This window comes from Epinephelus moara, chromosome 21 (assembly GCF_006386435.1).
Source record: "Epinephelus moara isolate mb chromosome 21, YSFRI_EMoa_1.0, whole genome shotgun sequence".
Lineage (NCBI taxonomy): Eukaryota > Metazoa > Chordata > Actinopteri > Perciformes > Serranidae > Epinephelus > Epinephelus moara.
The window spans coordinates 12,862,728-12,889,770 of NC_065526.1; the positions used below are offsets into that span (position 1 = coordinate 12,862,728).

Here is a 27,043-nt window from a genome sequence, read left to right on the forward strand (position 1 = left end):
ACATCGTATTTCCCCCTCTAATACTTATTTTACAGTGCTGTGAAAACATCAACAAATTTCTCCTTCAAACAGCTGGCCAAAAGCTACATTTTACAAGATTACATTAATTTACCTCCAGTGAATACTCATTGTTACTGAATAGAGCTTGAACGCTTCACAATGTAAATCGATGCAGCCTCTGTAGGCTGTTCGTTGCGGCCGTTCGGCTGCTTTGAGGCAACTATGACTAGCTGCTAATGGCTAACAGCTAACTTAACTAGCTCTCCTCCTGCCCATTTCAACACAGATTTGTTGTTGTTGTTTTCTTTCTCTTCACATACACTCCTCTCGGAAGTGTAGTGGTAGCTGAGTGGGAGCCAGAGGGCTTTGGTGGTTTTGACATGATAACCATACACCATGTTTCAGGGTTCACGTGACGTCGGATAACTCGCTAATCTCCCCTAGAGAGAAGGGAAAGTGTAACGAGCTGGGGAGGGGGAAAAGGCCTCTCTATTATTTAGTAGGCTTTGCTGTGTAGTTATGTTGTCGTGGCCTTATGTAACATTTCAAAAATAGTAGTAGTAGTAGTAGTAGTAAAAAGATAAACATTTTGATTTTTGATTTTGATTAGTGGCACCCCCTATAGATGACAGTGCCCTTAGCATACCCTGGACATGAAAGGGTATCAATCTTCTCCTAGCAAGAAAGCAATTGAGTGTATCACCCAAAAAACTATTCCCTTTACACCTTTTAACAATGACTTCATTTCACTCTGGTGTTTCACCCCAACAAATTCTCACCCCGACCTCGTCACATATTTACGCTTTGGTCATGGACTTTCCACGTCCACATACAACGTGCAAGGTACCCTAGGTGCGTTAGTTGTTGATATTCTGGGACTTCGTCTCAAGTTCTGCATTCTTGCAATATACACTTTTCACAGGAAATTTACATGTGTACAACACCGCGAATTGACGTTTTTTTTCCTTCAACAACAGACACACATGGTTGGGTTTGGGCAACAAAAGCAAGTGGTTAGGTTTAGGAAAAACAGAACAGGGTTTGGCTTTAGAATCTTACGGGTTGCAAACTCTGCTCTCTTGGGTGAAAGTCAGCTTTTGTTGGTTAACCTCTAATGGCTGACGTTAAAGGACGCCTTTTTTCGCTGCCCAAGCACTTGATTTCGACGACATCGGAGGGAGACCGGGCTCTTCAGCTCACTTCCCAGGTATTGTTGGCTTACAGGCACACCTGAATGCAACTGGGCCATCGCTAATGTTATTAGTTCCACCTGTGCTGCTTTACCTGCTATGACATTTCAAAATGTCTGCTGTGAAAAAGGTCTATTGACTGTCATAACTTTAACTGCACACTTCTCTAATAGATGCTATGAGACTGTAAAGCATTAGGTCTGGTCTGGTGACTGCGTGTCAGATGATTCACAGTTGCATCATTTGCCCTTACCCCGAGTTAACGGGCTTTAGCTTCACCTTTTCTGTCTTTTGTCTTCCTCCTCTCGTCCTCTCCCCACCTTGGGCAAATCTTTCTCTTCCTGTCTCGTTTTTTCTCCTTTCATCCATGCTTTTTGAAGCAAAACATCTTTTCCTTTCTTACTACCTGGTGGCCGTCCTGTCTTTCTGTGTTTCTTCCCCACTTTTCCTCCACCTTCACACAACCCAAACCTACCTACACCTCCCGTCCTCAAATGATTTCAATTACTGTTTCCTCCCCGAGGCTGTGTCACTCTCTCTGCTCAGTTTGCTTTATAATGTTTCCTCTTGCCTCTTTTTCTTTTTCCATGAGTTCCGCCCAGATTGGATTTTGCCGGTGGCGCTGCCGCATTTACACAATAAAGCTTATATTTTAGGTTACACCCTGTCAAGCAAGCTGCCATCCCATTGAATGTTTCTCTTGTGCAGATTTGATCACATTCCCTCATATCTCAGAATATTGTCAACTATCACTTTATACACACACATAATTTTCCAGTCCTTCCCCACAGGCTATGAATGAGATATAAGGAGAGAATTGGCACAATGCAGGTGTGCGAAACAATAGTGTTCATGGACATCTGCTGGCCTGGGTAACATTTCACTGAGCTAGCGTGATTAAGTGAAGCGCTGATTCTGTATCAACAAGATCAAATTTGTGTAAATACCGTATGCAGGTGCACCCGAAGGAAATAAGGTTTCTCTAACAGCTGCTGTGCCTGTCCATGCGTGTGATAGTATAGATGGTGTTGATGCATGAAAGAGTGGATCTCAAAGTCAGAGCGTTGTGTACGAGCACTGTACCTCGTGTTTGCCCTTCATACGGCACACTCGGATGTCGTTCTTGTTGGACTCCCATGTCCGTTTCTGCCAAAGGAGCAAACCGTGGTCAGGGTAAGTTTGTCATGTGTGTATTGGAACATCATCAGTTGTTAGTGTATGTTTGGGTTTGTTTTTGTGTGTAAGAAAATGAGTCTTACCTTGCTGTAGAACATCTCATCACCTGCCATGTTATCCAGCTCCACTCTGTACAGGTCATCTCTACAAAACACACAACAAATCAGTGCCAGTGCAATACTGCAGAATATCTGACACACAATCTACAGGATGTGTAAGGAAGGAGTCAGAAAACAGCCTGTTTTTTTTTTTTAGCTTTGTTCTGTTTTATAATCAAGAGCCCTTTCCCATACGCATGTGCAGTCTTGGCTTGACTCAGTTTGGGTTGCATCTCTGTACAACCGTGCTACCAGCTTAATGGTAGGTCTTCAACTGAACAGGACATTTTCCGCTGGTGTTATTGTGGTCGACAACTTTAAATCTTCTCTTGGCACTGTATCAAGGTATGCTGGGTGCCCATCTCCTCCAGCTTGACTGCAATGTCTCAGAAGCACAGATGTAGTGCTGTTGAGTGCACCGGATCGCTGCTCCCCAACTTTTTTTCTCCAAGTGAGGAAATAGAATAGCAAAAGTTTGCATGACCTGGTTAAAATTCATGTTTTTTTTTTTGTAGGTGCTTGAAAATCCAATCATCACTGAAGCATATGTCATGCAAGAGAGCCAATAAAAACAAATGGAATGGTCAAAGTTGTCACATTAACATAATTCACGACGTCAATTCGTGCACTGAGTAACTACAAGTAACAATTTCACTTTAAAGGTATAGTTTGTGGGATTTCGTGCCATCTAGTGGTGAGGTTGCAGATTGCAACCGACTGAAAATTCTCCCATGTGCCACGCATGTAGGAGAAATACAGTGAACTGCTGTAGAAGACCATGGCCGACTCTGTGGAGGAGGACCAGCTCTGTATGTAGATATAAATGTCTCATTCTAAGGTGATGAAAACACAAAAAAAACTTATTTTCAGGTGATTATACACTAATGAAAACATAGTTATGAAGTTTATATTCCCTTTCTGCCCATAGATGCCTCTAAATCCTGCACTCTGGATCTTTAAAAATTGCTGCTAAATTATTTTTGCTCAGTCCATAGCTAGCCAACTGTGTATGACATGTGCATCACTCTTCTGAGGGTCTGTATGTGTGATGCATTGTTGCTGAATCGGCACTGAATGTTAACGCTGAATAATGATGACAAAGCTCATCTGACGTCACCCCAACCCGCTTGGCGGCAGTCGGGTGTGCCTTGGCATCTCTGGCGTGGCACAGCACAACTCTGCATGTTGAAACTGCTGATAGAAAACGCGGCATGATTTGACTCAGTGCAGCCAAAAGTGCCAATTAAAAAGCTGACGATGACTAAGTGATAGTTGCAGAGTTACAGCAGCTTATGTTAATACTTATTCTGCAACAAACAAACAGGAAACACAGATTAGAAATGAGTATATATGATGTCTGTTGCTCAAAACAGTGACTGTTGTTGTTGCCATAGAAGAAAATGTTATCAGCACACCACTTCTGTTAGACTGCCACCTGTTTGTGCTTTCTTTTGTGACACAAATCTGTTCAGGTCAAACAGGCTGAAGCCATTTAATTAAAATTGTGCTTCAATGCTGAGACGTTTCAACTTAATGAGGTGGATGATATCATTTATTTGTGTTGTTCATTTGGTCAGTTTATCATTCCTAAAGGGACAGTTCACCCCAAAATACAAATTTTGCCTCTGACCTGTTGTGCTAATCATCAGTCTAGATTGTTTTGGTGTGAGCTACAGAGTGTTGGAGATATCAGCTGTAGAGATGTCTGCCTTCTCTTGAATATAATGGAACTAGATGACACTCAGCTTGTGGTGCTCAAAGTGTCGAAAAAAAAAAAAAAAAAAAAATCATTTGAAAAACTCAACAGCAATGTCTCTTTCCAGAAATCATGACCTGGTTACTCAAGATAATCCACAGACCATGTTGTGAGCAGTTTCATGTGGGAACTATTTTCTTTCTACCTAACTACGCCCACCAACCATATCACTGCGCAGAAAGCTCGTGCTTGTGACAGTGCAAGATGTAAACATTAATGAACTTGGCTGAACTGTAATGTTCGTCAGCTCAGTGGTGTTTTTCTGCACCTTGAGCACCACAAGCTGAGTGCCATCAGGTTCCATTATACTGGAGAGAATCTACAATTAATATCTCCAACACTCGGCAACTCCCACCGAAACAATCTAGATTGATAATTAGCACTACAGGTAAAAGGAAACACATGTATTTTTAATTTTGAGGTGAGCTATCCCTTTAATTTCAGCATGAGGCACAACGCTCGGTGTGCATTCCTCTCTCCTCATTAGATGTTACAAGGTCATACTCATTTGGTATTTACATGAGCCTCGTATTTACTCTGTTATGTATATTTATGGAAATTTATGTAAAAGTTTTGATATAAACAATGAAAGCAAACACTTCAGCTTTCATCAGACGGCGAAATGTTTTCGCTGGAGGTTCAGATTTGGCAGACGGACCACACTTTACCCACTACTATTTACTATTTCCCATATTTCATATCTAAGAGTAATGTGAACAAACAGCTTTTGCTTGACATTTAAAAGCACGATTTGAATGCTTCCTCGCAACAACAAACTGAAAATGTCCTCCGCAGAGTGACAGCAGATGGAAGCTGAGGCATCAAATGAAAGCAAAAGGATATTAATGCGAGCACGTCAGTAACACACAGTTGGAGGCGGTTGCCGTTGGTTACCTGGCTCCTATGTAGAGCGTGCGGTTGACTTGGAGGACCGTCTGGATGTGCAGCTCCTGTCTCTGAGCCGAGCGATGAGCTCTGCCCAAGAACACCGGATACCTCCGCACCACTAACACACACACAGACAGACAAATAGAGTAAAACACTCGCTGTAAAAATTAAGTGCCTTGCTCAAGGATGCTCTGACAGCTGATGAAAGAGCGAGCACTTTTTGCATCTATATTTACTCTAAGAACTTCCCTAACCTTCACTTTAATAGTGTCTTCACTCATTCTTGATGCTTTTGTTTAGCAAAACTGAGATAATGGGAAAAGATGAACGGTGCAGCAGTTAAAGTACACTGAAACGCTTTAATCCTCTTAGTGTGTTTTTTTTTTGCTTTTGTTGATGCATGCAGCGCCATAATGAGAAAAACTGTGTGCAACCATTATTGTAATTTTATCGTGGGATAAAAAGGCATTCCCTCCCTCTCCCTCTCCTCCCTACATTTCAGATAAGTGGCAGAGTACAGATGAGGTGGAGAGAGAAAGTGGCAGTATCAGACTAACGGGAAAGTTTCGAAGAGGAGGACAACGGTCTCCACAGGGAGCCCTCATCATCAGGAGACAGATTGGGAGAACGTCTCATTGTCCTTGACTGCAGGGGAGGGAGAGAGGAGGACGTAGTGATCCATCTCCACCTGTCTCCTCCCCTTCTCTCTTCCACCCCTCAGCCCTCTCTCTTGTCATCTGTATCACCCCATCCAATCCAATTGTCTCCCACTTTTTCATCTTCCTGCACTTCTCAAAATCCATAACAATCATCTCTCTGTGTGTCTGTCTGTCTGTCTCTCTCATATTTACCATGCTGCCACTGAGACACACAGGGTGAAGTCTCTTTATTTATCTGTATGCCCGGGAAGCTGGAGAGCAGCTCCACACCAAAGCTCTGACCCCTGACCCCTGATTTCCACATCCACCGTGAAGTCATTTATCATCAACACTGCACATACAGTCACACACTCTCTCTCTCTCTCTCTCTCACACACACACACAGCAGGAAGGAAGCATACCCTCTATGGGGACGTAGCTGAGTGGACTGGGTTCCTCTGGGAATGAGCCATCCGCCAGTTGAAGCAGCAGGAGCAGAAATGTGAGGGGAGGAGCCACGGTCGCCATGGCAGCAACACACATGCACTAAAGAGAGAGGGGAGAGAAAAATGTCATTGTTGTGTTCTCTGTATGTGTGCATGTGCGACAGCGTATATAAGTGTGTGTTCATATTCAACAGGTGTGTGCATGTGTGTGTGACGACAGGGTCAGATGCAGCGGGGTGACTGCTGCCACCAACCTGGCCTCAGCAGGGAGCTAATGTGTTTCTATTGTCTGTGTGGAGGTGTAATGAGGATCTATTGTCAGAAATGTCACTCCATTGTCAAGCTGTGTGAATTGAAGGGGACCCTTACAGTCATATAACACACCAAGAGACAAAACAGTCACAGCCTTACAAAGCCACATTGGGTGGTAATGCTCCTTTGGCTAATTGTGTGTCTGCGCGGACATATGGCGGGTACATTACGGGCAATTTGCGACGGAGAAGGAATAGCTGGTCTCTATTGAGAGAGTAGAAAGAGGAGTGACTGGGAGAAGCTGGACAATGTCTTTCTAAAGGTCAAAAGTCAAGAATGCTCTAAATCAAGAGCAAGGAAAAAAAGGGGGAGGGAAAAGATTTTTGTCTTTAAAAAGTTAAGAGGCCACAAAAAGGTCACACTGTGAAGCTGTGGGAGGCTACTTCAGCAGTTCTTTCAACGGTAACGGTATTTTTTAACCTGGACCCTTTTTTTTCCAAGTTTCTGTGTCTAAGTGACTATTCAGAACAACATGTGTAAAAATTGGTTCAGTAATGAGGAGAAACAGGCTGCAATGTAACAACTCGTTGTATTTGTGCACGGCCAAATTACGTGACGTCCACTAAAAGGTGTTTGGTTTTGCCACTGACACCCATCCATTATCTGTAGCTGCTTATTCTGTTCAGGGTTGCAGGTGGGCTGGAGCCTTTTCCAGCTGACATTGGGCGGGAGGTGGGGTACACCTTGGACAAGTCATCAGATTATCCCAGGGCTGACACATAAGCTGCTTTTACACTGCTTGTTCACGGCGGAAATATCACGCCGCTATGCCGCCTCGCCGTTCAGTGTGTAAGGTACGGCCGCGGAGTAGGGGGACAGACATGTCTCATCTTTAATCCACCACAGGCGGTAGCAACACCGCCAATCGAATTTAAAAAGTAGCAGTTAGCGGCTAACTCGAAGAAGAACAGCTGCTGAAAATGTCCGCAATTTGGGAAAACACTTAAGTAGTTCCTTACCCTCCGAGCAGAGGGCGAGATCAGCTGTCATATAACTAAGATGGTAATAAATTAGTATTGCTATGTTATGCCATTGGTATTGTTTATAAAGCGCTGCTGATGCATGTGTTATATAGCACTCTAGAGGCTGACACAGTTGTGTTACATGTCACGTCCGTCACGCCTCTTGATTCCACGATGCTGTGAAACAGTCAAACATTTCATCCTGGAGCGGAAGGATGCTGCAGTCATTTGGTTCTGTGTAAAAATGCAAAGGCGGTATGAAAAAAGGACTTCGACTTCTCCCTATACCGCCATCTCTGTGTAAAAAGGGCTAATGTTTCGGCGCTGTTACTGCCACTGTTCCCAGCTCAGAGGCGAGACAGCTCTGTTCAGTGATTGGACCGTTTATACAGAACGGCGAGGCAGCATAACAGCGTGAAATTCCCGCCTTGAAGAGGCAGTCTAAAAGGGGCTATAAGGACAGACAACCATTCATGCTGACCTTAACTTAATTTAAAGGCACTTAACTTGAATGTCTTTAGACTGTGGGAGGAAGCTGGTGAACCCAAAGGAAACCCACCCAGAAGGGCTCCAGCTGGCCCGCAGGTTCGAACCCTGAACCCTCCTGGTGTGAGGCAACGGTGCTAACCACAGTGGTGGGTAATGATTTCGGGGCTGTTTCTGATGAAACAAAAAGGATCTTACTCTTGGACAAAAAGGTTTATCTCTGTAGGGATCCTTTCTATAATGTTGTCAGACACTAATAATAATAATCTGAGCCTGTTAGTGATGGAAAAAACACAACCACTTAAGTGGGCGTGGATTCACGGTGCATAATTGCCCCATGTAGTTAGCTTGCATGGCAGCCTTTAACCACTGCTGGTTCCAGCGCTCTCTCTCCCAGTACTGGAACAGTTTAAAAAATGTTTGGTCCCATTAATCACTGAAACACAGAAACGCAGGAAAATAGGCTTCAGGTTGAAAATTAAAGTTACCCTTTAAGCTGAATGCATGCTGATGTTTAAAGGGTGCAACATTTACTGGGTTCGCCATCTTAGTTAAGCGTGTTAGCATGCTTAACACAGTATAGCTGTGGCCGATGTCAGTGTCATCGTTTTTTAGCAGGGAGGTTATTTGGTGTACGTGACAAATAGAAATTTTAATCTGAAGGTGGCGCTAGATGAAAGTCACAAAAGCTTGAAGCATTCATCCTCTGAGGACCATGAGTGTTGTTGAGACATTTCAGTCTGGACCAAAGTGGTGAACTGACCGACCAACAGACACACCAACGTGCTGCAGAGAGGGGTCAAACTGTCAAAAACAAGCCCCCATGCTCTACATCAGCATCTCTGTCACCCATTAAACCAAGACAGTGGAATAACACTGCTGCACATAAGTTACCACCGCCCATAAATTGCAGCAGCCACACCATCAAAAACAGGTTTAAATGTGGAAGCTTTTCTATGCATCGACTCAAAATGCCTGTGGTTCAGCTGCACTGTCTTTGATGTGTGGAAAACTTTGAAAAAGAAGAGGAGACATAAAGAGAAAGACAAGACAAATGAGGAGAACAAAAAGGGCGGAGTGCTCGCATTTTGTCTTGGATTGCACAGAGTGCTGCTAAAATCCTGGAAAATGTGGAGTTTGATGGAACAGAACTGACAAGAAAGGTTAGAAATTAAAGAAAAAGATGCGAGCAATATGAACGCCTTTGCCATCAAATCAACCTGAATGCCGTGTTTCATGTTTCCCCCAACCCCCGCTTATTTCCTTTCATCCTCTGTCTCCCTCCCTCCATCACCTCCTCCCCTTCATTTCTCTTTCTTTATACCTCTCAGCTTGTCTGTTCCAGGATAAAAACCCTACGACTGTTTTCAAAGATAGAACAGGTAGAGAGGTGGATGTGCTAGTTGCTAAGGTGATGACAACTGCTATTTGAAGTGCACAGATGCACCCAGATGTAACACACACACTTACTCATATACATAATTCACCTGTGTTGCCAACACTTGAGACGGTGCAGGCGTTCTGAGTGACAAGCTGTTTGAGGACATCAGTGAGGCGATGTGGTGCTGCAGACTATACACTGGGGGCCACTTCAAATCAAATTCTAGCCCAGAGATTGCAGGTTTGACACCTCTAAGCCGTCTCGTCATCAGAAGCACCGGAGGAGCCCTGAGATGTGGTGGAGGGGTGGAGGAGGAGGTTTGTTTCATCTTATCTCCATTGGGATTCCCTGAACTGGCGCTGATTGAGTCAGGGGCAGGGTCAGCCTCATTTCATTATGGCCATTTCATGAGAGGATCCAAATTTGATGCTTAAACCTAAAATGAAATTCTGCTGTCTTGTACGGAGCGCGACGATGGATGGATGGAGTTAAACGAAGCGTGTGCTCCAGAGAGATTAGCCGTCATGTGGTTATAGTTTGCGTCAGAAAATCACACCCTTTCTTCTCAGACTCATAACTCACTCAAATCTCAGCACGCAGACATGGTATACATATTTTTAGATTCAATGTGACTTACTCTTTCAGGGATTATCATTATCCCCTTCATCGCATAATAAAAGGTTCACAAATCGGCTTATAAATTACAGGAAAAAAAGACGCTCCTGACAGGACTTGCTGGAAAATCATCACATTTCAGTTTATTTCAGTATCAAAAGACTATTCATTCTTTGGTGTCTTACAGACAGGAACAGGAACAAGGCTAATGCAGAAGACTTTTATTGGTGCCAATTTGCCAAATAGTAAACAAATATAGACTAAAAAAGTGCTGTGGGAGTTGTAGCCCAGGACAAAGCAAGACAAAAGATGTTATAAGAAGTGTCAAAATCCATTTATTTAGCCTTTTCCATGACCTACCAACTTGGTTCTTACATTTCTGAAACAGTAATGATCTCTATCAACCCAGTTGGCTTAATAAATGTTGGCATTGTACACGTCAGAACCGTTTCCACCCAACACTTTTGTTATGGTACCTTTGGAGCCAAAGGTAACCCTTCAGACATGGTACCTAGACCCTAGTGTTTCCACCGCAAACAGTACTCTCACTCACTGTATTTCCTCCATCAGTCTGCACCTCGTTTATCATCCACAGAATGAGGCTGCACGCCGACATTTTCAGAACAAAATAGAACAGGCTGAGTCTCTCTTAATGGGATATTTAAAAGTAGCAGGTTTGAAAGAGTTTCCCAGACTACAGCAGCTATTGTTACAGTTTATTAATATATGTGAAACTCTCCACGGTATGAACAGTGGTTACATGAGCCTCAAAACCAGCCACAACTCAGCCCTGAGCAGAGTGACCGTCCTCTACTGACCAATCAGACTGCAGTGTTCACAGCTCCACCTTTTAGTACCAGATCTGTGTGCTAGGTACCCCAACAGAGGGGGGGAGACCAAAAATGGGGACGGTACAGAGCGGATCCATAGGTACCATCCACAACTTTTCACAGTGGAAACTGAAAAAAAGCGTACCGAACTGAACTATACCGTACTGCTCGGTGGAAATGGGGCTTTATATTTGTATATTTCAAGTAGTAGACCTGTCTCTTCAGGAGCCTGGTGAGTGGAGTGGGGTCGTCAGGGAGATTCAGTTCACCTGGGCTGGCTGCAGACTATATAAGCTGGTGGCCAGTCTCTCTGCCTTTGGCTAAATGGTTGGTTTTGTTACATTTCGGGATGTGTTAAAAAATTAAATGGCATAGTTTAGTTGCTTGTTGGCCTAGTTTGTTGTGCTGATTTTGGATTTCTCTGATACATGAAGTTTCATAACAAGATTCGGGAACAAAGACCACGCCTCAGATGGATTCATTTCCGTACTACGAGTACTTAAGCACACCTCATCCATTTCCTCACCCTTTGAATCTGTTTCCACATCCCTCCCTCCCCGACCCCCTATTTTCTACTTCTCTCCTTGTCTGAATACAGGAAGTGGGGGACTCCGTACACCAGGAGCCTGCGAGAGACGGTTCCCCCACCCAGAGTCTAGACCCTGCCTGGTTCCACCCGGTCTTGCAGCCACTAGCTGAGTCCGCCAAACCAATCCGTCCATCCACACCTAAACCCCTCATCCTCCCCATCACTTCCTCCCATCCCATACAGCCCTCACCAACAACCCCTCATCCCACATCCCTTTACCCTCATCCCACCATCCCTCCTTACCTGCATCACTCTTCCAGACCGCTACTTCATCATCCAAGCTCTCCTTAATCCATCGTAACCAATAAACTGTTTCTATGCAATCTACCCTGGCGTGGTCTTTGTTAGTGAAATAATATTTGGGGAAGGTTTGTGCCACACTTGACTGTGAAATTTTTCCACTGGTGGATTATTTTCTGGGGGATACACACAGGTATTATCAGGATGCATGTGTGTATCCTCACCGGGTATTAAGTAGCCACAATTCTTTGCACATGATTTGCTGGATGTGAAGGCGGGGCCTCTTCAATGAAACCTGCGCCAGTGGAGCCTAGCAGAGTTTAGATAAATATTTCCAGGAGTATTTATCATACATCATAATTTACACTTTCCAATGCGTTCACTGCCAGATAATGAGCTTTTTAAAATACAGTAATTAAGATAAAACATAAAAAAAAATTTAATGAATCATTTACAGAAGTGATGGAGCACGAAGTGCCACAAAAGTTCCATTTAGCCTACCTGTGTGTTTAATCCAGGTTAATCCAAGTATTATCCAGAAATATATTCTGCCTACAAGTCACGTGACTCCAAAAATACTGATACATTTGTTCAACTTGTACAACAACATCAGGACGCACACCTGGGGACACTCGTTAGCCTGTTCCAATGTGTGTTCACCGAATTCTAAGAAGGACTCTTGCCTTGCCTCTGTGGGACCATTCCTTGGAAGTACTCCTCCGACCAAGGAAGGGTCCTTGACTTTGAGAAACACCAACTGAAACCCAAATTTCTCCTGATGGCTTCTCCATGGGTGTGTGAGAGCTTGTGAATGGTTACTGAGTAGCAGGTTCCACCTTGTATGGTAGTCTCGGCCACCAGTGTGTGAATGTGTGTGTGAATGGGTGAATGTGATAGATGGTAAAAGTGCTTTGAGTGGTTAGAAGACTGGAAAGGTGCTATACAAGTGCATTTTCCTGGTGTGAAAAACTGTAGAGATACAGACAAACACTTAAAAACAAACAATTTTGTTGCATAAAACGGCCCTAAAACATGTGTAGTATTGTTCACATGCAAATTGATGACCTTCCTATGTAGCCTAACTTACTCTGAAAATAAAAAAACATGGCATATCTGGTTAAAACATGTAGCGGCTCTGCTGGAGCAAAAGAGCCAAAGCTGGGCATCCCTCTTTCCCTCCTCACTCCCTGCTCCTTTCTCAAACATGTATGCAAACAGCCCGCCACATACCAAAACCCTGTGGCTGATCATTAATGCAGCCTCCTCATTAGAGTGCGTATCGATTAAGCTTATTGATCCATAAGATAAACCATCAGATCTGGACCATGGCCAACATATTAGAACTCTGCCGCCGGCCAATGCCATGACAAAGGCAGTATTTTTAATGCCCTGGGCTATAAAAAGAGGTTTGAGGCAGCGCTTTGACAGTTGGTTATCAAGAGTTCTGCGTTTTCCCCGCTGAGCCGAAGGACAGAAGAGACAGATGAAAGATAAAAGACAGAGGTGGTCTGAGCAAAAGACAAAAAAAAGATAGCGGAAGAGAGATACCGCCTGCTGCAGACTTCCAGCTCATCAAGCTATAAAAAAACAGACCGCCGGTGACAGAATGAGTATCAGGAAATCAAGGGATGAGAGACGAGCGAGTGGAAAGAAGAAAGGGTGTTATGCTATTTGTGTCAGATCATGTTGGTGTGATAGGATTAAATGATATGACACTGACACTGTTATCACGGGACGCATGTAACGACGACGACAGCCGCACAGTGTAATCTACCCTCATCAGGCAACCCATTAGCAAATCACCTGCTAACACTCACATCATTAACCAATCAGCAGGTCATCTGAAGAAGCATAATCACCTGCGTTCACCTCTTATCAGTTTGTCCATATGTTTCGTCCTCATCGGCTCATGGGCCCGAGCTCCATTTAATAAAGTCTTTTTCCTCAGGCGTGCTCTTGTTCACCTGCCACAGCTGATGACAGGGGGTGAGCTGCATGCTGGGTAATTCTACACAGCCCCACAGTGTGCCAACAAACTATATGGAAGATATCTACTTAATGATTATCTTTTTAATATTTACCCATAATCCCATCCTGAAATGCCTCAGCAGCCTTTAGTGTATTGGTCATGTTTGCAGAGGGCATCGCAACTATTAAAGCTGCTGAGCGAGATCAATACACTCTCATCCCGCTAAACAGAGACAGAATAAAGAGCCCCATCCCTATCTACACCGAGGAGCATTTACTGACCACGAAGAGACACTAAGACATAAATACATAAGGCCTCAGCTGTCCGGGTGAAGGCGCAGATACACAGCGAACCGGCGTCACTGATGCTGCGAGCGTTGTTGCAGAGAGCCATGACCTGTGCTGCACCCAGCCACAGCACAGCCGTTAATTAATCCTTTAATATGTGTGTATTCATGTGAGTGTGACAGAAATTGGACGCGTTAAACCTAAACACATCTTTCTGTTGGCGTTGACATTTCGCTAGTCACTGTGTCTGAACTGTGTTTTCTGATGCGTCGCGTTAAATCTGTCGTTGTGATTAGGTCTACAGGCAAAAAATCTCTCTCTGTCTCTCTCTCCTTAGCTGCTGCAGCCACTCCACTCTGTGCCTTTGTTACCGTAGCAACCAATAGCAAAGCAAGGCAGAGATGTTCTGTTGCAGTAGATGTGAAAGCGAGGAGGGCGGGTTCGCCCTCTAACACATACAAGTGTACGTATGTGTGAGCGCACACACACACACACACACACACTGATGCGTACACACACTGATGCATATGCTTAAGCTTTAACCCAAATCCCAAATGCACATCAATATGAGTGAACACATACATGGACACCGATATAGGGAGGTGGGGGTCCCCTCTCTCTCGGCGAGGAGGGGGATGGGGGAGCTGCAAGCATTTTGTCTCCACATTATCCACATGCTGGCAAGACAGTGTAGCTTATTTGAAATCAATATGTCAACAATGAAAAAATATTCATTGAAAACGCAACAATGCATTTATTACACATTCACTTAGAAAAGATGCTCGCTGCTGAGCCCTTTTTTTCCGAGGGGTTTCCCCTTCAAGGATGTAATATTACAGCTGAATCTGAATGAGCTCGCTTTGTAATCCTTCTTCTTCTGTTTATGTAAAACCACTCAGACTCATTAGAAACAGCTTTACTGGACATACGGTGAGCTGTGATGCCACAAACTTGATTTTGGACAAAAAAAGTGTGTGTGAGAATAAGTCTTTTGCTTAATGCTTTTTGTCAAAGGAAGCTCTGAGACTTCCTCTGCCGGATTATTATGACAGGTTGAGCTACAATTTTAAAAGAAGACGGATCAAGAAAGTTAAACATATCAGCACGAAGGCTCGGCTGAGATCCTTTACAAGCTCGTCTCATTTGTAACACACTTGCTCCTTGAAGACGGTATGCAGGTTAAAGCCCGGAATAAAAGCAAGATGGCCTGAGGGTAGAAACACAGACACGGGCTAAACTGGGAGAACTGGGTCACCTTCACACTTCAGGACTCCACCCTACAAGCACTATAGCTTCATTAGTAGTCTTAAAACAGATTTCCACTGGAGTGGAAAGGGCGTGAACAAAATGTAACCCTGTTTCTAACTATGGCACAGTGCTGATACCAGACAAGATTAATTCCAGGGGAAAAAGTTCAGACAAACATCGTGTGACTCCAGAACATAAATCTGTAGCTTATCCGTCAGTAGCACCATCAGGTGCATCATGATGTTTGCTTAACGGATGTAACTCTCAGGTGTCTTGTAAGTTGTTACAGGAGGTGTAGGTGACATTTAGAGCATGAGTCAGAGTCTAAGCCAGGGCTGCCTGCACATGGCTCTCAATATGGAGGTGACTGAGCTGTTGGCCAGCAGCTAGTGGTGCTAACAGTGCCAACAACAGCAACAGTGCTGACAGAGCTAACCGGGCTAACATGGGGGAGAACTGGAGGGTGGGCGTTATGCCTCCTTGACAACATTGTTTCGCCACTGTAGGTAGGGACGGCAGTATCAGCGGTAGGAGTGCAGTGCAGACCAGTGGCGACTAGCAAGCCAGTAGGATACACACAATCTATGACAACAAAAAACAGAGAAACTCAGATTACAACAGACATAGATGTAGTGTGACTTCATTCTCTGCTCAGGGCGCCATTACTGCGCTATATCTTTACATAGTAAATGTTTCTTTGCTGCTAAATTAATGCTCTGAATGTTGTTTACAGCTCATTCAAGAGGGATGTTTTGAATCTTGGATTTGAGATTTCACTTTAGTGTCTTTTTTTAAAAGAAACTTTTAACACAAAGCATAAAAAGTGAAATTGGAAAATATAACAATGTGCAAACTTCAAGAAAGAAGCTGGTAATTGGAAACCAGTATTTAACGGAAAAATATTAGCACTCTTACACTGGTGTGAGCACTTGGCTTGTCTGATTAGCCCCTTTTAAACTGCCAGATTTTCTGCGAATGTTGGGCCCTTTTGCCAGCAAGCTGCAAGCATTTAGACCAACAGAGCCGAATTGGCGAGTTGATCCGAGGTGCCCAATTTTCCGCCTCGTAGGGTAGTTATATTGGCGGAACCCTTTAAGTTTAAACAGACCGAGGCGGCCTTCTGCAACGGGAGGGGCTGTTGATGACTTGTGGGAGGAGCTGTTGATGACGCCGCACGTGCGAGCCACTGGCGGTGGATAAACAGGAAACAGCTGATAGCAGGAATTAGCGAGCAGCTAGTAGCAAGAGACACTGTAAAGATGAGCAACTGGGGAGACAAGGAATTGCGCGCCCTCCTTGCCCTCGCAAACAAAGAGGCCATTAACTGTCAGATGACGAGGACGGTGAGGAACGGGCCGACTTACGAGAGAATTGCCGAAGGACTGACCAGCCGCGGTTTCCCTGTAAACTGTTTTCACTGTTTACGTCACACGCTGAGCTACACGTTTTGTTACTTGCTCACACCCTCCATTGCCCCGAAAAAGGCGCATTCTGTATAAACAACAGTAGGTAGGTGGCATTTTGCTGCACTCCCAGATTTTGTTTTTATACTGCCAATGCTGAAAGAAGACTCCCAGATTTTGTTTTTATACTGCCAATGCTGAAAGAAGACTGATTGGGCTTTCCTGCAAATTTGCAAATTCCTGTTTAAAAAGGGCTATTGACTCAGTTGGAAAATATATATGACAAACACACGGATCTGAAGAATCCAGAGGGGTTAAAGCTCAAAATTTAAAGATATATTATGCAGGATTGTCTTAAGAAAACTGTGTATAGACTCAATCATCCCATATAACCCACTATAAAGTGTGCAGTGGTGTATTTATCTGCAGAGACTCTGCCCTCCGCCTGTATTTCCGTCATATTTTCCTGTGGTTGGGATGTTTATGGGCATGTAGCCCCCCAGCCAACAACAGTACACAGGCGAGGTCTGGACTTCATAAAAAGGTAGCGAACAAGTGGAAGCTACGAAAATCGTAGACACAGCATTGAAAAAATGCAAATACATAAGTGAAATGCAAAGCAGAAAACGAGAGTGAATCTGGGGCTAGATAGATGGACTTGCACTTGTATTTGTATATCGCCTTTCCAGTCTTTCGACCATTCAAAGTATTTTTACACTACAGATTCACACACACATTTACACACGTGTGGCCAAGGCTGCCATACAAGGAACCACCTGCTACTCGGTTTAGACATTCACATACACTCACACCCCGATGGTACAACCATCCAGAGCAATGTGGGGTTCAGTATGTTGCCTAAGGATACTTCGACATGCTGACTGGAGCGAACTGCCAACCTTCCAATTAGTGGATGACCTGCTCCTAGTGGGCCACAGCCGCACATTAGCTGTGGTAAAGCCAAAGGTTGGCTTTCACTTTTGCTGGTGAGCACTAAAGGAGGGGATGAGGAGTGATGTAGAGTTTGCCTGTTTTCTGTAGGAGAGGTGGGTGTAGTAGGACAGGCAGTATACCTTTGGCCTACCAGGCTACTAGTATTTAGTCCTGCCAGTGTTGGTAGCTCATAACTCGAATATTAAACTTCCATTTTTAAAAAGGAACAAACTAACAAAACACCAGAAATTAAATGAACAATTTCTTCATTTTCACAAATTCACAGCACCAGCTCAGGTGGTAAATGTTTGTAAGGTCCACACATTGCTGTAGAGATAACTGTTAGGTAACTGGGCTGCAAGATCAAAATGGTTGCCGTGGGAATAATTATTTGCTGTATTAATATTCTCCCATATCAGGTGGCAACACCGGTAGAACCACATGCTGTCAAAGCAAACCAAACAGGTCAGAGTGAAGACAAATGAGCACACGAATATGTATTCAGATTCCTGTTCACACAGACGCAAACACAGTGCAAACGTGCATGCACATACCCACCCATGCACAGGCACACACACACACGCACAGGCACACACAGTCATGCTCTCTTCGGCAGTGGAATCACTGTGTCAAGTCTTTATCTTATCGAGGTGGAGGCGATATTCCCTCAAGTGGCTGCCTGTCTCCTCGGAACAGGTCTAATCAGAGTTAAGGGAATCTGTCTTTTGCTGTTAAATATCCTAAAATACTATTCAATCTACAGGGTCATTTATATGCTAATGCAAAGGTTACCTCTGTATAGGCCTTTGACGCAGCTGTGCGCTGTTAGGTTATGCGTGCGAAAGAGGAAAAGAGGAGATGGGAAAAAGAGAGAGATAGTGGGAGCAAAGAATGAACTAAAGAGGGAGATGAAAAGAGAAGATGCGAGCAAAGGTAGAGAAGAGAGATGAAGAAGGAGAGCAGGGAAGAAACAGAGACAGAGAGGAAGGGAGATATTCCCCTGGGTGAGTGCCATAGGTAATTAAAATAGGATGGACAGAGCTGGAGTCTAGCCAGAGAGAGCTCCATCTCCCCTCAGACTTCTTCCCCAATCAGGCCTTCTGCCTAAAGCCAAATTGCTGCTAGTGACAGACACACAGTAGCCTATGGATGCAGTGAGTTATCAGCTTATGGTTAATGGACATGTACATGCAGTGGGATAAACACAAAACTCAGAGAATGCAGGTGAAAAACAATCAAACGCTCGCAAATGACAAAAATTTGGGCTGCGAAACAGGGAATGAATGTGCGTCTGGTGCTGCACTGAGACTGAGAAAGAAATGCACATGAAAACAACACACACACACACACACACACACACACACACACACACACATTTATGGTGCTGTACGAGCTGCAGCAAGGGCAAACGTTACTAACCAGAGTTTGACTGCAGTAAGCACATATACATTCACTGCACAGCTCTGAGCTAGAGGCGAGCACATGAGTATGCGGTGCACGCACTCAGACACACACTATGAGCACAGAGTCGAAACACACGCACACTCCGGTGCGTACGACGGCAACGAAGACGCAGTCTAATTACACAACAGTGACAGGCGGTTCTCGTCTGTGAATTTGACCCGTTTTAATGCCGCTATTATTCTGTTTTGTCACACAGTGTTAATGGTGCACTTTGTACTGTACGAGGTAGTCCATGACATCTGTCTCTGGGGAGCATTTTTCCTTCTGCTTAAGTGTCTTATGGTAACCTTTGTGATTTTCTAATATGAAGCACAAAGAAGAATCATCTTACTGCTTGCAAATTGGTGTTCCCTTGGTATAAATAAATTGTGATACCAGCCAAAAGTATCAGTTCTTTGTTGTATATTTGGTTTGTTTGCTCTCTGGGTTTGACTGACCACAGCCCAACATCTCCCCGCCTGTCATTTTCTACTTCAACAAAGACTATGCTAAACAGGCTGTGCTAATGTCTCAAACGTGGCAGCCATTACCATATATCTCATACACAGTTAGTGGCTTCACTTAGAAGGAGGCTCGGCTGAAAGGTAGCTCATACTCTCGTCATGCCGCTCTTTGTGTGCTGTGATCACCACTAAGGGTAAATATAGCTCTTTTGGCGGAAGCCTGCTAAGAGGATCACAGCTCACAATAGGTGGTCTACACACAACACATATCAAAATGCCAGAGAACCTGCTCGTGGATTGACATACACACACCTACAGACAGCATACACAGCCGTTCATGGAGACGACACCTCCCCTGAGAGCTCTCTCCTCTCCTCGCAGGTATAATTGTGTTTCTGCTACACTTTGTTCCTCTCCCCTCAGTTGTGACTGGGCCCCAGATGAAAAGCCATAATTAAAAGAGAAAAGTTGTGTTTGTTTCGGAGTAGGGACGGATGTGGGAGAGGACAGGATGAAGGAGCGAGGAAGATTAGCCACAACAAAGCTTCATCAGGCTACAAAACCATCTCGAGTAGCTGGGAGACAAAGGACTCGGATGCGCCTTTATCTCCCAATAAAAAAGTCCTCCAAATCCCTCTGGCTAAGCTGCCATAACTAAAGCCTGCCGTTGGCTTAGGTGCTGGCTGAATTTGTTGGACAACAAAAGCAGCAAAATATGAGAGGGTAGACCAAGCTCCCGAGAAATATGTATACCTCCGTTCATTTTGTGCAGAGAAGCAAAAAGTCAAGTGCCTCAGCGGTGGCATTTGAGAAAAGGTTACTTTGTTATTTGCTTATTTTGTTTTGTTTGTGTGTGCGTGCGGACGTGTGTGAGTGCGCTCAGTGAGAGTATGAAGTGGACGCTCATTTTCTCACTTTGCAATTTTGCGATGTAAATGAGATCACAGAAGGTAAGAGATTAGACTACCTTTATCTCTGGAAGTTGAAACAGCTGTGATATCACTCACAACCAATTTGCCAGGTAGTTAAATGGGAGGACCAGCTGCATGCAAAGAGATGCGTCCATTTGGGGGACAAAACTAACTCGTACTTCTTATGACCCTCACATACACTACAACAATACACTCATAAAATATGCATGTGTGTACCTTGAGCAGTCACACAGACCTTGTAAGTCCAGCCTGGTCTCATAAAAGTATGTGGAATGGACACCTCTGAACAGGGTGGTAGGCATGAAATGTGTTTAAATTACGTGCTAGCAACATTAAAACAATGCCAAAGCAAAGTCAGTGAGGATCTTGTCGTGTCTTGTCTTGTCGTGGTGGAGACATGAATTAAGTAGAAAGAGAGAGAAAGTCTGCGTAAGGCAGCTGAGAGGGGTTGTCAAACAAACATGGACTTTCAACCAGGAGACTAATGTTTGTGTCTCAAAGCAAAAGTAAACATGACTTAATGGACTTTATATAACAACGCAAAGTACTTTACATAACTACCAAGGATAAGCAAGTACACCATTGTCTGTGTCTGGGTTTGTACCTGTTCAACCAAATAAATCATTTGTATTCATATCTCTACAAGATCTCTACATGGCGGCATGCCGGTGCAGTGGTTAGCATTGTCGCCTCACAGCAAGAGGGTTCCTGGCATTGGCGAGCCCTTCTGTGTGGAGTTTCCACGTTCTCTCCGTGTTAGCGTGGGCTTTCTCCAGGTGCTCCGGCTTCCTCCCTTCCATTTCCAAAGACATGCAGGTTAAATGGTGACTTTGGTGAAATTGTCCGTAGGTGTGAATGTGAGTGTGGATGGTTGTCTGTCTCTATGTGTCAGCCCTGTGATAGTCTGGCGACCTGTCCAGGGTGTACCCCGCCTCTCGCCCAGTGTCAGCTGGGATAGGCTCCAGCCCCCCCGCAACCCCTAACAAGATAAGCGGTTACGGAAAATGACAGTTTTAACCAGAATAGGTGGAGTTTAAACTGTAAGTGAGTAAAACCTACCAAAAGTTGTCATTAGACTTGAAATTGATATGGCTTAATCTGAGTGTTCTGCTCAACCCTAGTAACTACGCAATATACTTTACTTCACTTACGTCCTGTACAAAGATATTCTAACCAAAGTCATGATCTATTCGTGAGTTTAACCAAGTATTTTGTGTTCTCTAAACCTAACTAAGTATTTTTCTTTCCCTAAATCTGACCAAAACTGCAACTGCTTCACAACAACTGTGACCGTTCGTAACAGACATAACAGATTGGCAGCACGTAATTTAACACATTTGATGCCAACCTCCATGTCTATTGTTAAAAGCTTGTGTCCATTTCACGCATTTCTTATAGATTGTGTAAAATAATGGACGTAGCCACCTTGAAGTCACTCATTGTTTGTGGATTCCTATTTTGAATCCTAAAGTTTAGCATTTTGCTGTTACCATCTTGTTTTTTTGGCACCAAAGGTAACTAAATTTGGATGGGAGGGTGGAGCTGTGGAGGAGGGAGGGCTGGATCTGAATCAGAGACTTTGGTAAAGTCAGCAGACAGCCTGTTACTTAATTATGCAGAGCTGTAAGCCTTAATAAAATGTAAATGGGTGAGTTTAAAAAGAAATTGTCATGAAGGGTGAAACCAATTTTTTTTTGTACCAGGCTGTAAATATTAAGGTGCTGCACGGTGGTTAGCACTGTCGTCTCACAGCAAGGGTTCCTGGTTCAATCTCAGGAGCGACTGTGCAGAGTTTGCATGTTCTCCCCGTGTCAGCGTGGGTTTTCTCCAGGTAATTGGTGACTCTAAATTGTCCGTAGGTGTGAATGTGAGTGTGAATGGTTGTCTGTCTCTATGTGTCAGCCCTGCGATAGTCTGGCGACCTGTCCAGGGTGTACCCCACCTCTTGCTCAGTGTCAGCTGGGATAGGCTCCAGCCCCCCCCACCGCTACCCTCAAGAGGATAAGCGTTACGAAAATGGATGGATGTAAATATTAATTTCTGCTCTTAAGTTGGAGATTCTAACATGGGTGTCTATAGGGATTTACTCGTTTCTGGAGCCAGCCTCAAGTGGCCATTCACGGAACTGCAGTATTTGGCACTTACGCGTTGGCTTCATTTTCCTAAGCTTGTAGGTTGCCGCTTGGTAACTAGTCAAAGTACATAAGTTTACGTCACTTACATCCGATACATAGTTATTTTAGACAATTCACAATCTTTTCCTAAACCAAGTATTTTCTGTTCTCCAAACCTAACCAAACTGTGACCGTTTTAACACATTTCATGCCCAGCACCACGTAAAATGTTGTTAAGAGGTGTCAATTTCATGTATTTCTGTGAGATTATATTGGCATGTCACATCACCTACCTGCAGTGGTAATGATGATGACGATGAGGGGGCGTTAGAGGGGTTGTTAAAGGTATACTATGCAGGATTGTTGGCCATCCCAAGATTCACTCTCGTTTGCCGTTTTGCCTCGCCTCACTATATTTGTGTTTTTCAGCGCTGTGTCTCTTGGATTCCTGCTGCTTACAGTCTGGCACCTGGTTGCCACCTTTTTACAGAGTCCCAGCCTCACCTAAACACTGTGGGGGTACACGCCCATAATCATAACGAACGAAGAAAAAACAGGCAGAGGGCAGAGTCTCTGCAGAGAAATACACCGCCACACACCTCTAGTGGGTCCTAAGTGATGATTGAGAGGGATCATTTTCTGTATGAGTCTGTAGTTTTATAGGATAATCCTGCATGTATACCTTTAATAGACAAGACAACACACTGCAAAATGAACACACGTAAACCCATTACATGCAGAGACCACACAATGTGCGCAAGGATGCATTAAAAGAGGCTGCACCTCGAGGGAGGAATCTCTGAAGACAGAGAGTCATAAAACTGAAGATACATGGCGACCGTAAAGTATATGAAGGATTTGTACATTGAAAACAACTGCAGGGCATTATTACGCGGCACATGTGGCTGATACAGCAACCAAATCCACATGGTGCAGCCACCTCGGCCACATGAGCATCATTTATCTCATGGTGCATGGACAATTTACAGCGGAGCCTGCCATAGGTAAAGCTCCTCAGCTTGTGTGGTAGCTATTATCTCGCTCCTTTCCTTCTTAAACATCTGGAAGGAGTTGTTCGAAAAGCCCAGTTAGGCTCCTGAAAGCCTCTCACATCAACACACGATGTTTTGCACCAGAGAGTTTCCTTTGAATGTATTTGTCTCAGGATAAGAGCTCCTTTCTGACAAGTAAAGAAAGTATGCCCGCGTGACACCTGCCCTTCTGACCTTCTTAATCCTGCACAATGAGGTCCACACTCGGGAGGACCCTGCAGGAATAGGTCACCCAGCAGATGCCTGCCCAGCCAGGTCCTTCTGATCTCATTGCCCTGAGGTCTGCAGACTTCAACACCCTTTTTCAAGTGTTGATTCTGTACTAAAGAACCCCGCCAAACCCTACCACCAGATAAACACTGCGCTCCGTGTGAAACTGGAACTTCAAAAGATACTGTAGCTGGCCGCTTTTGAGGAAAATCAGCATTCCTTCAAATCTCCTGACACTAGTCGTAACTTTGCTTTATTTCACGATCAGATTAGTGAATAATCCTGTCTATTTTTCTGGCGCAGAGAGGGGTGGTTGCTTTAGGGCAGATGGGAGTTGATTCTGCAAGTTTTGCAAGTTACTTAAAGTTCATCTAAACAATAAAAGAGCGTGCACTGACATTCTTTCATACATAAGCAGAGCGATGAGTGGGAGGTTTTTCTAGACTGAGTGAAAACAGGGAAATCTACAGCGAGGTTAAAGTGAGTGACAGAAGTTTTAAGCAAGTGTCCTGGGTGGCTCAGGTTCGGCGAAAAATAAACAAATGCTGTTGTCTGACACGAAGTAAAGAAAGCTACAAGTTTAGTGTCAGCTCAGAGCCCCACAGTGTTGGGAGTGTTTCCGTCAGTCAATGTTCCTCTCTGTGCACCAGAGGTAAAGAGAGGAAATTTGTCGCCGATTGCTCGATGTATTCTCTCGGCGAAGGGAGCAGAGACGCTGTTAGGTAACATCTCTCCACTTCCAAAATCTGCTGTCTGTTTCATCTCACTCTATTTAACACACACAATGACACACATGCAAGATCTCAGACTGACATTGTACACATTTCTAGAAAACGTGCTCCTTAGCAACCCCCAACACACTAATCTGCCGTTTGTGGGAAGGCTGTATAATGCTGCAATCTCATTTTTTCCCCCCCTGTGCTTGAGATGCCCTGTTTGTGGCTTAGCATGTGTGATTGAATAGGGTCCTATGTGATCAATAGAGCTCATTACATGTCCCTGTGGGCAGTTGTCTCACCCTAAGGCTCTCTTAGATTGCTTTTACCTGCAGCCTGCTCTGCCTTTTTGCTTCAAGTGGCTCCAACTTTGTTTGCGGCATAATTAATTTTCTAATTGAATTACTCAAGCCTGGCCTTTGCACGCTATTTTCCCTAAATGTAGATTGAAGTATCCATTAGGTTCCCTTCAGCATAGGCTGTGGGTGTTTTCGGTGTCAGAGGGCTCTGCTGTATTTTTTGGGGATTGGGCGGGTGTTAGACCGCCTTCCAAAAGGGAGGCTGAAGAAAACAGTGGCTGCACCTGTTGTTCCCTGCAGTTGCTGTGTGGCGGGGTTAGCACCTGCTCACGCGGCTGCTGTGTGGCTGTCTGTGTGGGCAGCAGGGATAACAGGGAGACCATTCACACCCGCTCAGACTGCTGTCTGCAGCCCCTCTCCCTAAACGCTCGTTCGCTCCGAGCTTTCTGCTCCATCATTTCTTTTACATCCTCTGCCGATCCCCCTGTAGCCTATATGCCAGATTGCTATCACACTTTATCCTTTGTATCCCCGATCTGTCTGTCTGTCTGTGTTTCTGTCTCTCCCTCTCCTCCACCCCTCCTCCATCTATTTTCTTTTTTGTCTCTGACCATCTCTTCTTGCCTTTCAACTCACACAGAAACATAAACAGCAGCAGCTGGGAGCTGTTATGGTCCTTCTGTGGAGCTCGATAGCTTTTAGTGTGAAGGATGAAGTTGTAAACAATAAATTACATATAACTACTAAATCACTTCAGTAAGAGCTTGGACGCCCGTGAGTGAGCTTTTAACTTGGGCCGTGAAGGTTGAGTATGTGCAGTGTGGTTATGGGTAATTTAAGTGACAAGTTATTGTGAGTGTGCAAGATGCATTTGGGATGTTTTTTGAGTATTCTCCAGTTTTTGTCAACACTAAGAGGCAGATACTGAGCATCTATGTCTAAATAACTACCTCAAATGAATACCAGAAACACAGTGTGCTCAGTGCATCCATCATGCCACTCCTGTTTCTCCACTGACTTAGTAATGACATAATCAATTGACTTTATGGCTGCCAAATCATCACATGTGACCTTTACTCTTGTTAACAGGAAACCTTAGGCAAACATTAAAAAAACATACTGAATGTACACAAGGGAACAATTAAACACAGCATTTAAAGAGTGATAAGCCTAATTTGGATCACCACCTCTGATCCGGGTCGTGATCTAAATAAGAATTTCAATCAGGCTTTGTGCTCGTCCTTGCAATGCAGTGTTATAACGTCAAAGTATTGTGAGCTCTTTCTGCTGAGGCATCACTTCGACCCTACGTGCAATAATAAGCCCTGTAAGAGCTAGTGCAACACGTGAAAGAACAATGACATGCAGCGATATGCAACAAAGATGTGCCCGTGAAACGCAAATGAAACATCAAACTTGCAGCAGACACAAAGAGCAGTTCATGTCCACAAAGGTCCAGGCGGTGCCAAACACACACATCCACTGGCTAACCCGGAGGAGTGATAATGCAGCATCGCGTTTAGTGGCAGTAATAAAAATGCGCACATGATGTATACCTGTTCATCCCATCCGCCCCCCGTCTCCCCTCACACATACCCATCCCTCAATCCCACCATTTGGCACACTCACCGCACCAGATGGCCAGGTAGGGAGGCGGAGGCAGGTACCAGTCGCCAACTCGCCCTCTCCGGTCGCTTTTCTTCCTCTCTGTGGAGAACAGGGTGATGGATACCACGGCTCTCGGTATCCAAAGCCTCTCTGTAATAACAGCAGCTCCTCCGCCGCACCTCACCTGTCTCTTCCCTCTACGGTTCCTGCGCGCCGCCGTAGCATCACCGTTTACCGAGCGCGTCCTAAACGCCCAGTCAACTACAAAACGCTTTTTTTTTTTTTTTACCCAGGAGAGAAAGTCCGTAGTCTTAATGCGTAAACAGCAACCTATAGGGGCTCTCTGTGATCCAGGATACGGTCTCTCCTCCGGTAGCCTTGTTCAGACCCCTGTAAAATCCCAGATCCTGCAACTGCGGACTGTATGAAGTCTCCTGTCAGAGGGACCGGCCAGCTGTCTGCACTTGGTCAAGCAACGGCTTTGAAATCAGGAGTCAGCAAAATGTAATCCTCCTTTTTGAATTTACAGTGGCGAGGTGAAATGTCCAACGCAGAGCAGTCACAGTGACAGCAGGGGCCCATAATTCACAGCCCCTGAAACACAGTCCTGCAGTGGATCAATGATGAATGGAGGACCTCTCTCTCTCTACCTCCCTCTACCTTCCTCTCTCTCTCTCTCTCCCTCTCTCCCTCTCTCTCTCTCTCTCTCTCTCTCTCTCTCTCTCTCTCTCTCTCTCTCACACACACACACACACACA

At 44.6% G+C, this 27,043-nt stretch overlaps 1 protein-coding gene across 1 annotated transcript in view; it reads right to left on the reverse strand.

The window, feature by feature from the left end:
• Positions 1-26,966, reverse strand: part of LOC126383095 (semaphorin-6B-like) — a 44,631-nt gene extending 17,665 nt beyond the window's left edge. Inside the window, exons 1-5 of the mRNA XM_050033525.1 lie at positions 26,307-26,966; positions 6,169-6,292; positions 5,115-5,226; positions 2,450-2,510; positions 2,274-2,336 (exon numbers count right to left, since the gene is read on the reverse strand). Of these exons, the coding sequence (XP_049889482.1) occupies positions 2,274-2,336; positions 2,450-2,510; positions 5,115-5,226; positions 6,169-6,289 (357 nt within the window). The 5' untranslated portion in view covers positions 6,290-6,292; positions 26,307-26,966. The remainder of the gene's footprint in view (positions 1-2,273; positions 2,337-2,449; positions 2,511-5,114; positions 5,227-6,168; positions 6,293-26,306) is intronic.
• Between the last annotated feature and the right edge of the window lie 77 nt (positions 26,967-27,043).